This window comes from Bos indicus x Bos taurus, chromosome 18 (assembly GCF_003369695.1).
Source record: "Bos indicus x Bos taurus breed Angus x Brahman F1 hybrid chromosome 18, Bos_hybrid_MaternalHap_v2.0, whole genome shotgun sequence".
Taxonomy (NCBI): domain Eukaryota; kingdom Metazoa; phylum Chordata; class Mammalia; order Artiodactyla; family Bovidae; genus Bos; species Bos indicus x Bos taurus.
Window position 1 is genome coordinate 9,800,674 of NC_040093.1, and position 16,741 is coordinate 9,817,414.

The following is a 16,741-nucleotide window of genomic DNA, read 5'->3' on the forward strand; positions in this document are numbered from 1 at the left end:
ACTCACCCACCCACCGTCTTCTAGATATGGTGATGGGGACCATGGTAAGGCAGAGAACAAGGCTGACAAAGCCTTTTTTGGGGTTGTCATTACAGACATAATAAGACAAGCAAAGAAACAAAACAGGGTGAGGTAGTGGCTTGTGCCTAGAATAGACGCGTGGCAGGTTACATGAGACCATTTATTTCATCAGCCTGGCCACTGCAGGGCAGGACAGTGACACAAAGGCTCCCCAATCTACACTCCCCTCAGCATACTCAGACCCCCATCCCCAAACCCAAGGCTTATGTATCCCAGTAGGGCACTGAGAACAAAGGATGTCAGGCCCAGAATCTGATCTCAGGGAGTAAGAGGGGTACCTGGGAACCAGGCTTGGGCATAAAAAAAAATAGCAGCACAAGTAATAAATGTGCTGATGGCAGGTGTCCCAGAAGCCTAGAAGGACTCTGGACTCAGGCTCAATCCAAGAATGCTTCCTTGAGGAAGTGACACCTAAATGAGGCTGTGTCTCCCATGAGGGGGCTGGGTGATGACCAGGGACCGCCAGGTAACATGTAGGACAGCTATGGTTCTAGAAAAGAGCAACTGACAGGCATCAGTAAGTAAAGAATAAGAACACAGTGGGAAATACGCACTGGGCTTTGTGATAACCCAGAGATGAACGACAGGCAAGCCCTGGCATTCAAAGACTCCACAGTCAAGTGATAAACAAGATTCAGACGATAACGCCAATGGATTGATCATGGCTGCCCTGAGCACTAGGCTCAGGAGCAGCAAGTGCTGGGATCAGTTAGTGATGTCTGCTGCTGACAGCAGCTGCAGCTCAGAAGCCTGAATGCCACGTACTGGTTATCTACTCTTGGTTTTTGGTCAAATGTTTTCACATCCACGAATTTTTGTATCCTTCAGATCAGCCAGGGGAACAGAAAGGAGGAGTTAAAACAACCGAATGAAAATGAGGGTCAGAGAGGTTCTTGGCTGCAATCTCATTGGGCAGAATAAGGCAGAAAAGGAAAAAAAAAAAGGAGGCAGGATGAGACAGGGCTGTAGACCTCTCACCCCAAGTGCTTTCCCCAAGGATACCAGTTTTCAATCCTCACTCCTGGCTCCTCAGGTCAGAAGTCCGAAGATCAAAAAGTCTACTTCCCATCCTTTTCAAGGACTGAAAAGTCCATTTACATACTGCCTGCTCCAAAACCTTCCACCAGGGCCTCCAAAGCACATTCCACAGCCTGGCATAGAGACAGCCTCAGTTTCCTTTCCTTTCTCCCATCCCAGGCCATCCTGGGGTGGCCCTCAAAGCTCAGCACCCAAAGCCCAGACTCTCTGACTTTCAAGTCTCTGAATATGCAGGGGCCCCTGACTAGGGGTGCCTTTTTTTCCCTCTCATTGTGGATATAACGTTCCTTGTTCCAGTTCTCAGATGTTTTTGAAAAAAATCCATTAGAGCACCTCTTTCTCTGTCTCTTGCCACTGCCAATCTCCTTTCTCTAAGGAGCCAGCTATTTCTCTTAACTGGACGTGGGGCCCTCAACTCACCACATCCCGATTGGGCTTGGCTTCTTTCCCCAAACCACTCTTCCTCCCAGGATCTCACCATCCCCCAATCATCCAGGCCCTGGCAACATCCTCCTTGCCTTCTCCCAAACCAGGGTCCGTTAGTCCCAAAGCCACGTCTTTCCTTTCCCCATGTCAATCAAATCACAGACCACACCCACTTCCCCTAAGTGGGAAACTTGCCCCACCCATGGCCCCTATTCAACAGAAGCCACAGCTGATTGGAGGAGACCTGACAAGGACAGCCAATCAGCAGGCACACCATGAAGCTCATCTTTACTTCAAATGCTGTGCTGGACCAATCAGATTGTCTTCTGGGAAAGTGAATGGTGACCAGCTGAGACAAGGGGAGTAAGCAGCAGGATATGAGTAAGGTAGAGGCACCCAGCTTGGCCATTAAGGAGAAAGCTACAGGGTCAGACACAGGGGAGTCTGTCACAGAACTGAGGCAGTGGACAGACTGTCAACAGGACTGCAGGTTCCCAGCCACCTCCCTGCTGGCCGGGGCAGAGAAGCAGCCAGACAACCCAAAGCAGATTCTCAAGCAAGGACCCCTGATCTCACCCCAGCATGATCTGGACTCTGCCCACCTTCCCAGCCTCGGCTCCTGCTGTCCAGACACTTAAGCCCTTGCTTCCATCCCAACACATCACATAGACATGCCTCACCACAGGGCCTTTGCACAGACTATTCCCTCTGCCTGGACTGCCCTCCACATACTTTTCTCTATCCAATAAACTTACATGCTCAGAGATTAGCTCCTGGTAAATCTTCAGCATTCCTAAGGACTGGGAGTTAATATTCTCATGCCCATTTTACAGGTGGGGAAGCTGAAGCAGAGAGGGCTGTTAACCCTATACTGTCCAGTTCAGTAAGCCCTCCTCACACATGGCTCTTGAGCACTTGAAACCCAGTTCACCTGAATCAACGTTCTGTAAGTGTAAAATATAGTCTGGATTTCAAAGACTTGGTAAACAAGAAAGACTGTAAAACAACTCACTAACTCTTCCTAAACTGTCCAGAAACTAAATATTTTAGATGTACTGGGTTAAAGAAAACCCTATGGCTAACCTCACACATCTTTTAACTTTTTTTAAAGAAGTGTAGATGTAAGAAAATTTTAAATGAAGAACATGGCTTGTATGATTATTTATACTGGGCTGCCCTTGTTTTACCATAAACTATGGCCAGTGGCCCATTTCTATAAATCTATGAGTTAAGAATGGTTTCTACTTTAAAGGATTGTGAAAAAGAAAATCAAAAACCAAACAAAACCAAAAGAATACCTGGCAGACACCATAAGCAGCTTGCAAAGCTTGAAGTATTTATTATATGTGTGCTGTGCTTAGCCGCTCAGTCGTGTCCGACTCTTTGCGACCCCATGGACTGTAGCCTGCCAGGCTCCTCTGTCCCTGGGATTCTCCAGGCAAGAATACTGGAGTGGGTGGCCATGCCCTGCTCCACAGGATCCTTCCAACCCAGGGATCGAGCCCAGGTTTCTAGCCTTTCACAAAAAAAGTTTGCCAAGCTCTACATTAGAGATTTGCCCAAGATCACTGAGATGAATAACAGAAGCAAAGTTCTGTTTTGTTTTTATTTGGCTGTGTGGCCATGAGGCATGTGGGATCTGTTACCTGACCAGGGATCGAACCTGTGGCCCCTGCACTGAGAGTGTGGTGTCTTAACCGCTGGACTGCTAGGGAAGTCCCAGAAGCAAAGTTTACAGGGTGCTTTCGACATGCCACCCACAATCAGAACACCAGACAGGCTGTAACACCTGAGTCCTCACATTATATGAAGGAATTCTAACACAATCAGCTCCCATTTTACAGATGAGGAAACTGAGGCTCGGGACGGTCAAACCCTAGTCCAGCATGGAAGTGGCACGGATTCAAGCCAATCAGTTTTGTGCCAAAGCTGGGCTCTTAATAACCATGCTGCCAGCCCACCCGGATTCCAGAGACACGAACAAGTCCTCATCTGTACGAGTGGCTCAATCCTGGCGCTCTGAGTTCCCCATCAGAACACATACCCGTGTTGTATTTTAAGCATCTGAGTCCTTGGCTGGCCCCCTCCCCTGCCCCATGCCAGCTGGGAGGTGGTATCAGATGGCCCTGGCTCCAATCCTGGCTTGGCACTCGCCAGCCAAATGATTCCCTCACCCTGAATGTGAACTTCCTCATCTGTAAACTGGGAATGGTCAGGGTCCCAGAGCCTGGCTCATCTCGTCCAGTACTGGGTGCCCAGAGGCACTACTAGTGTTTGCTAGAATTCTAATACCCAGAGAACAGCTGACCCTGGTGCTGAGAGCGTGGGCTCCCAGGGCCAGTAACTGTATCCAGGTCCCAAGCTGCAAAAGCCTGGAAAAGCCACTTTAATGCTCTGAGCCTCAGTTTCCTTCCCTGTAAAAGAAGGATAGTAATCCTTATAAAGAAAGTGATTACAAAGATAAAATTTACAAGTGGGGGCAATGGTGTGCATGACAATGTGAAAATACTTCATGCCACTGAATGGTACACTTAAAAATGGTTAAAACAAGGACTTCCCTGGTAGTCCAGTGGTTAAGACTCAGTGCTTCCACTGCAGGGGGTGCGTGGGTTCGATTCCTGGTCAGGGAACTAAGATTCCACATACGGTGTGGCATGGCCCCCTCCCAAGGAAAAAAAAATGGTTAAAATGATAAACTTCATGATGTGTATTGGTTATCATACATAACCGAAAAACCAAAAAACATAACCGAAAGGAAAAAAAAAAAACAAATTAAATCCTGAATGTGATGCATCCCGAATCCTAAACCCTGGACTTCCCTGGTGGCCCAGTGGTTAAGCATTCACCTGCCAATGCATGGGACCCAGGTCTGATGTCTGGTCCAGGAAGATCCTACATGTCACAGAGCAACTAAGCCCATGTTCCACAACTACTGACCCTGAGCTCCTGAGCCCATGCTCTGCAACAAGATAGCCACAACTAGAGAAAGCCCACATGCAGCAAAGAAAGGCCAGTGCAGCCAAAAATAAACCCCCCCCCCAAAAAAAAAATCCTATCCCCTGAGAACTGGTAGCAGTTCCCATCACTGCTGTTCATCTGACATCTCCATCGCTTGTCCCAGCTGATGGCCAAAGAGTCTCAGAAATCTTGACGTCAAATGAAATGATGTGCACAGGGCACTAGCAGAGTGAGCACGACCGTGAGGGAGGTGGGAGGACCGGGCCGGGAGGGATACTGAGACGCAAGGCATCGGGAATGGTCCCGTCGCTGGCGGAGGGGTGGGGATGTGAGAGTTCATGCTAGCATTCACTCTGCTTTACAACTTACCTATCTCTCGTGAATGTTCGTTTGTATGTTATCGAATACCATGATATGAAGACGATAAAACAATGGGTAAGAAGACACAGCCTGGGATTGGCGGGCTGGGGCGGAGGAGGTAGAATGGTGGAACCTTCCTGGTGGTCCAGTGGTTAAGACTCTACATGTCCAATACAGGGAACATGGGTTTGATGCTTGGTTGGGGAACTAAGATTCCACATGCTGCGATGTGGGGCCAGAAGAAAAAGAAAGGAGCAGAAGAAGAATGCCAGGGTGGAGAGGAAGCAGGACCAAGAAAAAGGTGATAAGGTAAAAGCTGAGTGATGGATACACACAGCCCCCTTACTCTATTTGCTCTGCTGCTGCTGCTAAGTCGCTTCAGTCGTGTCCGACTCTGTGCGACCCTGTAGACGGCAGCCCACCAGGCTCCCCAGTCCCTGGGATTCTCCACACAAGAACAATGGAGTGGGTTGTCATTTCCTTCTCCAATGCATCAAAGTGAAAAGTGAAAGTAAAGTTGCTTCAGTCGTGTCTGTGTCCGACTCTTACCGACCCCATGGACTGCAGCCCACCCAGGCTCCTCTGTCCATGGGATTTTCCAGGCAAGAGTAGTAGAGTGGGGTCTATTTGCTCTACTCTTTCCATAATAAAATAAATTGAAAACAACACAGGAAAAAGCACATTAAGCTCATCTCCCAAAACACACTCTTAGTAACAAAGTATAATAATAGTGTCTATCTTTATAATGAATGCATTCCACAACCTCTCTATGGGTAACTGACAAGAAACAACACCCAAGGTGAAATTAAAGTTAAGATACATGGTTCCTGCCCCCTAGTGAATATCCAGTCAGTGACAGTAACTAACATAAAGAATGGCTTTACTTAGACTTTGGTATCTTGACCAGGGTGATCATGGCTTGCTGACCTGAGAACTCCTTCTAGCCCCATGCCCTGTGAGAAGCACCACACAGGCATCTGAATTCACCTACCCTTATCAAGCACTGACATTAACCCTCTGATCCAATTACCTTATTCAATGAACAAATGACCACAGGAGAGGTCAGTACACTTTTTCTGTAACAAAGTAGACAAGAAGTATTTTGGGATTTGTGGGTCAGCTCAGCTCTGCTGCAAATACCCAACTCTGCTATTGGATGGGAAAAGCGGCCTATGTATATGATATGTAAATAAATGGGCGGGGCCATGTGCCAATAAAACTTAATTTCCAAAACCAGGTGGGGTGTGTGTTTGTGTGTCATAGTGCACCCATCCCTGTATGAAGTAACTGGAAGTAGTAAATGGGCTGGTGTATATAGAGTATTTAACAGACTGCCCTGGTGTTCCAGTGGTTAACACTGGTTCCACTGCAAAGGGCACAGGTTCTATCCCTGGTCACAGAACTAAGATCCTACACGCCCTATGGTGAGGCAAAAAAAATTAAGAAGGGTTTAAGATGTGGCCTGACACACAGGCATTCCCAAACCATCAGCTGTGACTGTATAGGTGTGTGTTTTCAAAGGTACGGGTCACATCAATACCTCACCTTTCCATCTATAAGTGACAAGTAGCCTTTACAGCACCCATCGGCTTGTTAAAAGCGCCTGCTTCAGCTTTGTCCCTTAGTATGACCCTAACACTCACAGTAAGAGTATCTGGAATAACTGCCAACAATCATTTCACCGTATTTACCGGTGACATATGCATATACACCCGAGTAACAGCTCAGAGGCCGGGATCCTCCACACTGACTAGCAGGTCCCATCCACCTGCCCTGCCACGGGTCTTAGGAGGTGCAGCGGAGAGGCCCCGCCACCGCGGTACGTGCAGCCCCCAGCACCGGGCCTGTCATCCAACAAGGGCTCTGCGAACTCTCCAGCAGCCTCTCCAGCAGCCGAGGCAGCAGGCTTGCTGGTCCCCCGCGACGCCGGCGGTCGGGGGCGGGGGCTCACCTTGAGAGAAGGGATGTCCTCAGCGCGGATGACGAACTCGTCGCGCTCCCGGAAGATGCCCTCCCCGCCGCTCTCGCCCGCCTCCTCGTCCGTCTCCCCGCACACGGCCGCCGTCTCCTGTTTCTTGGCCAGGTGCAGGGGCCGGGCGTCCGGTGGCTCCGGGTCCTCGGGGGATGGGGCGGCGGGCTCCTCCGGGGGCGGCGGTGGGGGCGCGGTGGCCGGCGGGGGCGGCGGCGGCGGCGGCGGGGGCACGGGGGCGGGCGGCGACGGCAGGGCCGGCAGGGCCGGAGCCGGAGGCGGCGGCGGCGGCGGTGGCTGTGGCTGTGGCGGCGAGCTGGGTGCTGGGGTCACCAGCGGGGGCGGCGAGGGCAGGGCCGGCGGTGGGGGCGGCGGCTGCGGTGTTGGGGCGGGAGGCGGCGAGGGTGGGGGCTTCTCCTCCAGCAGTGGGGGCTCTAGGGGCGAGAGGGGCATCAGGGCTGGAGCCCCCCCTCAACCCACCCTCCCACCAAACATGTTACCTGCTGACGGTGAAAACTCTCTCAGCCTATTCTGGGGGGGGGCTCCCAACACAGTCCTCTTCCTGCCCTGTATCCCAACATCCCTCCTGAACAAACTGAGCTCTTCACCTAACAACCATCTCTGGCCTCAACCCCCCTCCATTTCTACTTTCCATTACTCTTCTGTTGCCCTTTCTCCTCCTTCAAAGAGGGTCCTTGTCTGACCCGCTCACTGTCCTCTCCCTGACCTTCAACACCTGCCCCATCCCCGACACCTACAAGAAGCCCACGTTCCTTTAACTCCTCTTTCCAATGTCCTAATGGGCTTCCTTGGTGGCTCAGATGGTAAATAATCCATCTGCAACGTGGGAGACCTGGGTTCAATCCTGGGTTGGGAAGATCCCTGGAGGAGGGCATGGCAACCCACTTCAGTACTCTTGCCTGGTGAATCCCCATGGACAGAGGAGCCTGGCGGGCTACAGTCCAGGGGATCACAAAGAGTCAGACGTGACTTATTGACTAGGCACTCAGGCAGACATGCCACTCTGGTCCTCATCTTTCCCCGGTCTTCGCAGACCCCCAGTGTCATAGGGCAGTTCTGCAACCCAACTGCATTGCTTAGTGTCCCCCCACCACAATGGCCAGGAGGCCTCTCTGGTCCCATCAAACCCCCCTCCTGGCTCCCTAGCCTAGTCCCTACAAATCTTCTGGCCCTGCCCTGCCCCCCAGTCTGCAAATACCATTCTCCATCCCAGCACCTCTGCTCTTGTCCGTGAATGTCTCTCCCTGTGCCAACAGCCCCTTGGCTCCTTCCTTATTGCCACTCAGCTCCCCAACAGTCCTCCTGCCACACCAGCATCCCTCCCTGAGACTCCAGTGAGGATTCTGAGCCCCTGAAACAGGTTCCCACAGAGTCCATTGTAGTCCAGAATTACCTTTGCTGTTTTGGGGTCCCAGTCTGGTGCTTACTTCCCATTTGTTAATGTCCCTCCTGATTCCTGGGCCATCCCCTCTGTATACCTGTTCCTTATCTGCTCAGAGATCTCATCCTCCTCTATCCAAGCTCTCCCCTTTCCTTTCCTTTCCTCAGCCTGCTCTTCGGAATTGCCAATGCCCTCTCCTTCCTGTTAAATACCCATGATATTTGAAACATCCTCACTCACCCAGCCCAACGCCTTGAGATCTCCTGACTCTTCAAACTGCTTTTGATCCATCCCTGGGTCCTTAGCCGTGAGCCTTCCTGACCCTTCCAAGGCCCTCTCTTTCCATGATGCTCTCTCCCATTACAGCCGATCCAGACGCTCTGCATAGAACTTGCCAGTCTTTCCCATCTCTTCCCTGATGCTTTCCTTTAGTCTCTCACTGTCTTACTCCCCATTTCCCACCTTCCAGAAGACGTCACCATTCCATAAGACTCCTCTGAGCACCTAAGCTTCATTCACTGCTCCAAACACCCTCCCCCAAACCTCAACTCTTTCATCCCCAATGCCCCTATCAAAGCCCCTGAAATTTTGTCCGACATGCCCTCTCAGGACTAAATGCCGTTCAGACATGACTGTACCCCTAGCCTTTCCTGATGCCCCACACCCCACGATCTGACTAGTCGTTGTTAATGCATGTTTCTTTAACCAACTCTCCCCAAGTCCCTGTCTGCTCCCCCAGACCCTCGTCTGTCCTCTGTCATACATCTCTAACCCCTAGAGGTCTTCGCACATCCCATGTCCCCTCATCAGTTTTAAAAGCTCTCTCCGACCCTGTCACCCACCTGTCCCCATCACTTATAACCTATGCTGACCAGTGTGTAACCTACACCATCAGACCTGTGCCCTGAATCTTGGGGAATCCCTGGCCTGCCCCCACAGACCTCCTTCCCAGCTCTCACCAGGTGTGCCGCTGCTGCTGGCGCTGGGGAGCCCCGGGAGCGGGGGTGGCCCGGGGACTGCAGCCTCTGCAGCTAAGGGGGGCCCATCTGGAGTGGAGACGTCCTTAGGCCCGGCCAGTGGCGGGTCATCGAGAGCAGAGATGGCTGAGGAGATGCTCTCCTGGAGGTCCCGGTTCTTGGCAACAGAGTCTTCCTCGTCAGAGGAGAAGGAGGGCAGGGTCTCCAGGTTCCGCTTCAGCTCCTCGTCCAGCCGCTTACAGGGTGACGGGCAGCCGAGCCCCAGCCCCTCGCTCTCGGCGGCCTCCAGCGCCCCCCCCAGCCCGAAGGCGCTGGTGGGTGGGGGGTGTGGCACAGTGGGGGCGGTGGGGGGCTGGGGAGGCAGGCCCCGGGCCGGCACACTCTTGGGGGGCTGAGCGGGGGTGTCAGGCCAGCCTGATAGAGTGGTGGATGGCGCTTGCCTGACTTGAGAAAGTCCAGGAACGAAGCCATGAAGCCGGACTTCATCTCGGGCTGCTTCTCCTCCACCTCCTTGATCTTGGCCTCGATCTTCTCCCGAGTGAGGCTGGAGTCCAGGCTGTTGTGGTCAGCTCCTGACACAGCATCACCCGATGAGGCTCCCAGACCCTCGCCGGCCTTGGGCACAGACAGCTTGATCTAGATGTGGGAGCAGTGGGCAGTCAGGGCCCACGTGTCCCGGCCCCTAAGTCCCCTCCTCCCTCCGACTCAGGAGTCTGGGGCCCCAGGCCTCTCCCTGCTTAAGACTATTAAGTTCAAGTTCTCAGCAATCTCAGCCTGCAGACCTAGAACTGAATCCCACAAACCCTTTTGCTCAGATTCCAGAATGACAGGACTGATATTCCTCCCTCATTACTGACTCCCTCCCACAAGACCCAGGAACCCAGGATCCCCACGATCAATAGTCCTGTGGGACCTAGAACCTAAGAACACAAGCACTATCTCCCAGCCTCCCTCTGGACACACAAATTTCAACTCTCAGATCTCTCCAAGCATGGAACTCTGGAGTTTGAGCCCTCTGATTCATTTTCTCCTGGGAGTCAGTTCATACCACATTCCCTATCCTGCCCAAGAACCTCAAATGTGGCTCCAACCCCCAAGCATTAGGGTCCAACCCCTCACCTTCAGTGGTTTCAGGGGCTCCAGCCGAGTGCCCCCTGCCTCCTCGGCCTTCCTGCCCCGGCCCCGGCCCCGGCCCCGAGGTTTCTTGGCCCCATCAGCAGGTGTGGAGGCTGAGGCTGGCCCGGCGGTGGTGGGGACCTCCAGTGGGCGAATTCGGGGTCTCCCACGTGGCCGGGGCGGCCCATCACGCTTGGCCTTGGTGGGTTTGCGACCTCTGCGCCGGGGGCCGTCGGGGCCTGGATTGGGTGGACAGAAGTCAATGTCACCCAGCGGGGAGAGAGCCGGGCGGGAGCGGCAGCTGGACACCAGGTCAGGCAGGCGCCGCGGGTTGAGGCGGATGTCAGCGGGCACGTCGGCTTTGTCCTCGTCGGCCTCAAACTCGTACTCCTGGGCATACAGTTTCTTGGGCGTCTGGAAGGGCGGGTCGCGGCGCCGCAGCAGGTGGAAAGAGGACGTCTTAAGCAGCTTCTTTGGCTTGGTAGAGCAGAAGATGGGCGAGGTCAGGCCTCCCTTGGGCTCCGAGGCAGGGGGCGGCGGCGGCGGAGGGGGAGGCGGGGGCGGGGGCGCCGCCTGGTGCGGCCCACTCTGGATCAGGCCCAGAGGCTCAGCGTTGACTGTGGAGGGCAGCTCGGGTGGCTTGTTGGGGTCTAGGCCCAGGCCCGGAGTCTCGGGGCCGGCTCCAGATGCCCGGCCAGGGCAGTAGGGCCCATAGGGATCATAGGCAGGGGGACCAGGGGGCGGCCCGGTCCCTGCCTTGGGATCACCCTCGTCCTCGGGTGGCCCAGCCTTGCCATAGTCATCCGCCGGCCCTCCGCCGAACATCTCCTCCATCGTGGGGAAGAAACTGCGCTCCTCGTCTTGGAGCAAGGAGTCAGGGAAGCAGATGGAAGTGAGTGGCACGAAGCGGGGGGCCTTGGTGCCTTGCGGGCTGGGGCTGCGGTAGGCACCGGAGGGATCCTTGCCTTCGGTGTTGGGTGGGCCCACGCCAGTGTCACCGGGTCCAGCAGGCAGCGGCTCCAGGGCCCCCAACAATTCTTGCATGGCGCCGGGTGGCTCCAGGCTCTCCTCCGGCCGCAGGCGGGGGCTGGGGGCACCAGGCTCCAGGCCATGGCTGCGGAGGTGGGCCTCAAGCTGGAGGGGCATGGGCGGTGGGGGTGGGGGAGGTGGCGGGGGCGGCTGGGGTGCCCCATCTCGGGTGGCCGGCTCAAGGAGGTGGACGCCGACTTTGGGAGCACTGGAGGAGGGGCTGGGAGTGTGGCTGAGGACTGAGGGGAGCAGCTGGGGAGGAGGGGGCGGCAGCACCAGAGGGAGGTCGGGGCCCCCTGCCTCTAGGAGGAGGCCATGGGGGGCAGGCTGGGCCGACTGGGCCGTGGGTTGTGGGGGCGGAGGGCTCTTTTGGAGGAAGGCCCCCAGCTCCTTGGCACCTGCCCCATAGTGGACAACCGAGGTGGCCAGCCCCTCAGGGGTCTCGCCACCCCGTTCCGGCCCTTTCTTCTTCTCCTTCAGCCGCCCCAGGCCCAGCTCCAGGGCTGCGGTGGCACCCTCGTCAAGGCTGGCGCTGGTCCGGATGACGCTCTGCAGATGGTACCGCTGGGGGTCTTCCTTGGCCAGCTCGTAGGGTGTGCCTGGGGGACCCCCAGCCCCTCCACTGCCCCCAAGTCCCTTGGAGGCATCCGCTGCCCCATCTTCGCCCACCAGGCCATCTGCCCCTGAGGTCCGCGGAGGGCTGGGCGCCTGGAGGAGGTGCTGAATGAGGAATTCTTCATCCTCCGTGCGCTCAGCAGGAGGCCCACCAGGGCCCGCCAGCAGCTCGGAGCCATCCCCCTTGCCCTTGTAGCCACCTGCTCCAGCTGCATAGCTGCTGGCCCCTGGGGGTGCCAGGAACGGGGCTGAGGCCAGGACGGAGCTCAGGTATTTGCCAGGGGCTCCTGGAGAGCCGACTCCGGGTGGGCGGCCAGGGGCAGGTGGCGACTGTAGTGGGCGGATGATGTGAGAAGGGCTGGCCTCTCCGCCGCCCCCCAGGGAGCTGGGCCCCCAACCGCCTCCATGGCCCGAGAGTGCTGGGGAATGGCCAGTACTGTAGCTGAGCGAGGGGCTTGCTGTGGGCAGACCCTGGGAGTGGGCAGCTGGCCCCGGATACGGCTCACCCTGCACCCCATACAGCTGCCCCTGCAGCTGGTCTGGGGAATAGCTCTGACACGTGGCTAGGCCAGGAGGCGGGGGACCACTCGGGGGCTGCTGTGGCCCCCCTGAGTAGCTAGGGCCTTTGCTCAAGTCCTGTGCTTGACCCCCTCCGAACCCCTGCCCATAGGCCTGGGGTCCTAGAAGCCCTTGGGGCTGACCGGGGGAATAGGCCTGGCCTCCGGCCCCTCCAGCCCCGGAGGCCTTCCCAGTGGCATAGGCCGCTGCTGGCCCACCTAGGCTCTGGCATTTGGGCGTGGCGGTCGAACGGGCTGGTGGGGGCCTACTGGCACCACCCGCAGCTGCCCCGTAACCACCTTTGCCCGTCTTATAACCAGGCGACTGAATGATGGGGCGGTAACCTCCACCGCCACCCCCTGCCCCACCTCCTCCGGCTGCCTCAGGGCCCGCGGCCCTGCCCGATGCCCCGGCCGTGGCTCCACTGGGCCCAGCTTTGCTAGGCTCACCAGCGCCAGGCGAGGGTTCTCCACCGCCCAGCGGGCTGCAGGCCAAGTTGGCCCGATGGCCCATGGAGGTGTAGCTGCCTCCGCAGCTCAGGTAGTGCTGGAGGGCATGGGCTGGGGGTGGGGGTGGGGGGGGCTGGGCACTGGCGGGCCGCTGGTAGTGCTTGATGACCGTGTCCTGGCGGGGCAGGGCCCGCTCGGGGGGTGGCGGGCCGGGGGCAGCACCCGAAAAGTTGTAGAGCTGTGGAGAGGACTGTTCGGCAGCGGCGGCGGCAGCAGCAGAAGAGGAAGCCAGCAGGTTGAACTGAGTCGGGAGGTGGCGGGGAGGTGGGGGTGGGTCTGGGGGACCAGGGCGGTAAGGTGGGGTTTGGGCTGGGCCAAGCCCAGCGGGCCCCAGGACACCACCCCCCGCCAGGCGCTCAAAACCTAGCGAGGAGGGCACCGTGGGTGCCTGCGAGGGCTTCAGGTGCAGCACGTCATGAGGGGACAGGAGCCCATTAGCTGGGGGACTAAATGGGGGATCCTGGAGGCTGAGGGAAGAGGGAACTGGGAAGGGGCGGCTGCCAAAGGAAGCCGGGTGCTGATAAGCCGACAGGGCGGAGGAGGATGGAAATGTGCTGGAACCGGGCAGGGCGCCTGAGATGAAGAGCTCCGTGGGGCCTGGCGTGTGCATGGCTAGGGATGAATGAGGGAGGAGACCACAGGTGAGGGTTGACCACAAGCCAGCCCCACCCTGGCCCTCCTGGGCTGGCAGCGGGCTTACCTGTTTGCCAGGAAGGACTGCGGAACTGGGAGAGGAGAGAGGAGGCAGAAGGGCCAGGCTGGGGGCCCCGGGACTCCAGGGCCGAGATGAGGTTCATGACGGAGGCGTCGGGCCCTGCTGAGCCTGCATGATGGAGGCCAGTGTCGAAGAGTCCAGAGAGGCCTGGCAAGGGTGGGGGCAGGGGTTGAGTCAGCTAGGTGGGGGATAGGGCAAGGTCGAAAGGGGAAAAGAGCAAGCCAAAGGCAAGTTGGGTCAGGAAAGGGGGTTGGATGGAAGGTGCAGATTCAAAGAGGAGAAAGTAGGCAGAAACAAGGAGACAGTAAACAGGATGGAGTAGGATGCAATCCTAAGGGCAGGGAGCCCAGGAGGGGAAAGGTAGACAAAGAAGTAGAAAAATCCAGAAGTGAAAAAAAGTGGGAGAAACAGAGAGTTCCTATGGTCCAAGGGAGGCCAAAGGAGTTAGGCAATTCTAACAAGAAAGGGGAAGAGATGGGGTGATACTGGAGCCACTGGGAAGAACCAGAGAACAAGTCGAAAGGGGTTGAGTCCTAGTGAGAGGGTCCGGATTTTTTAAAAAAGGTGGGGGTGGGGAGAGGGATAAAGGGAAGGAGCCAACCAAGAGGGTCTTAGGGTCAAACAGGACAACAGTCTGGTTGCTGATCCATTTAGGAAAGGAAGCGGCAGGATCAAAGGAGAACCAACCCGAGGTACTAGAGGCCCGGTCACAGAAGAATCAGGTAGTGGGCAAATCTAAGCGAGGAGGCGGAGGTCCAAGAATCGGAGCCAATCAGGAAGAAAGGGAATCAGGAAGAAAGAATTCAGAGAACCAAGAGGATGGACAAATCCAGAGGGAAGGGACCGGGTGGGCTGGAGAGGCGGAAAAGCCTGGAAGAGAAGGTGGGATTTGGGGGCTGAGAGGACCGGACCAATTGGAGCTAAAGAGGCGGGACCAGAAACAGGAGCGGACGAATCCGGCGAGAAATTGACCAGTCTCAGAACAACCAATCAGGGAAGAAGTGGCAAGGGGCGAGCCAGGACGGAGGGCACAGCCAATTAGGAAGGGTGGAACTTTCAGCAGCCAATCAGCCGCTTTGGAGGGAGGGCCAGGCGGGGCGGGACAGGGGCCGTACCTGCCGGGTGGTGGTTGGTGGCATAGCTTTGCAGTGGGTGGGGGGCCGCGTAGGCCTGGCGGTGTAAGATGTCCGTCTCGGGGTGTGAGGTCCTGGAGCTGCCATAGACCAAGCTGGGCGGGGGTGGGGGGAAAGGGAGGTGTTAGGGTTTCCTCCGAAGCTGCCCTCGGAGTGAGGAACTCAGCAAATCCCCCAGGGAGTTCGGGAGAATCTTCCAGCTGACTGGGGGTTATCATCAGGAACCTTGGGCCATAAAGGAAAGACAAGGGAATCGGGGTCCCCAACTTAAAAGAGCCATGGTCCCCACTCGAGCCCCAGTAAATAGATCCCAGAGAGCCTCACAGACATGCACAGGAAGGAGACAGGCTGAAGAGTCAGAGAAAAGTGTCTTAAGTTGAAAACAGGGAGTTTGCTCCCAGGGCCCCCACCCTGTAGGTGACACAAAGCCCTGGGGCCAACCCCGAGGGACGCCCCCTCTTCTTCAGACACGTGGGAACAGAGGCCCTGAACCTCACGAGATGGTGCAAACCGAGCCAGGGTCAGCAGCAGATTGTTCCCCAACAGCAGGGATGGGGAGGTGGGGTGAGGATAGGACTCCGGGAAAGTACCAGGTACAAGTGTGAACATGAACGTCGTCCATCCCCCGGATTGAGGTTCAGATGCATGGGCCTGTGCAAGGCCAGGTATGTGTGCAAACCAGTATTCAACTCACTCGTGGGGCAAGATACAGAGCGAGGAGTCCCACATGGAAAATACTAACTCACGTGGGGTCCTGCCCTGCCAGGCTGGGAAACCCAGGTGTGTGGGGAGAGGGGAGCAGGGGGCAGGTGAAGAGTGAGGGCGTGACACAAACAGCAGAAAAGGGGCAGATTCGCAGGTGAACTGGTTGCCACCTATGTACGCCTGGGCCCACGCTCACACACACAACCACACACTGGAAAAACAGCCTCGTCTTCCTATGCAGCGGCCCCCATCCATGGCCCGGACTCAAGAGGTCAAACACTCCACTCCTCGCCATCAACTAGGATTCTCTTTTTTTGCGGGTGGGGGAGCTCAAGGGGGCGTGTCTCTGATGCCAGGACCCCCCCCTTACACACACAGAACCCCAGCTTAGGAAGGGGGCGGGGCCCCGTGCCCACTCTGCTCGCGGAATTTCGGGGGGGGGGCCCGCGTTGCGCGGCCTCGCGCAGTCCCGGAACAATAGGACCTGGAGGGGGGGGCGCGCCCCCCAGGTCTGCGTTCTAATTCTCTTTTCCTTCCCACCTTTGCAAGAGCAGAGCCTGGGGCGCGAGGGGGAGGGGTCAGCAAGCTGGGAATCCAAGGATGGGGGGAAATCCAGGCCTTGCTTCGCCAGTCCCTCCCACCTTCCCAAGGCCTCTCGATCAGAAATTGTTTTGCACCCCCATTTCCCCGCTGCATCTTTCTCTTTGCATGCCGGAGCTGGCTTTGGCGGAGTTTGCAATTTGCAAACTGGGGCGGCGGCGTTGTTGCAAACCGAGGAAGGCCGCTCCCTTGCAAGCCGGAGGGGAGTTTGCGATGCACGCGTAGCCGGGCGGGCCCGGCCGGGCTGGGCCCCCACCCCTTGGCCCCTTCCTCCAGGCCACCCCCGGCTCCTTACCTAGCTTTCGCTGACCTCTCGTAACTCCATCCCGCCCCGGCGCCGAGCGGGTCCCCGAAGCCGGCGCTGGGGTAGTTCCTGTCCATGAATTGGCCGCGGTGGAAATTGGGGGAGGGGGAGGGAGGGGGGAGGGAGGGGGCGCGCGCGCGCTCTCCTCCGCCGCCTCTCCCTCCGCTGTTGCTTTTTTTTCCCTTCTCTCTCTCTCTCTCTCTCTCTCTCTCTCTCTCTCTCTTTTTCTTTGCAGCCGCCGAAGGC

The 16,741-nt window shown here is 56.9% G+C and overlaps 1 protein-coding gene across 1 annotated transcript in view; it reads right to left on the reverse strand.

Annotated features, from left to right (window-relative positions):
• The window catches only part of PRR12 (proline rich 12), a 29,043-nt gene extending 12,329 nt beyond the window's left edge, over positions 1–16,714 (reverse strand). Inside the window, 7 exon segments of the mRNA XM_027515117.1 lie at positions 6,815–7,266; positions 9,194–9,595; positions 9,598–9,847; positions 10,331–13,650; positions 13,739–13,900; positions 14,869–14,981; positions 16,487–16,714. Coding sequence (XP_027370918.1) covers positions 6,815–7,266; positions 9,194–9,595; positions 9,598–9,847; positions 10,331–13,650; positions 13,739–13,900; positions 14,869–14,981; positions 16,487–16,572 — 4,785 coding nt within the window. The 5' untranslated portion in view covers positions 16,573–16,714.
• Positions 16,715–16,741: the final 27 nt, after the last annotated feature.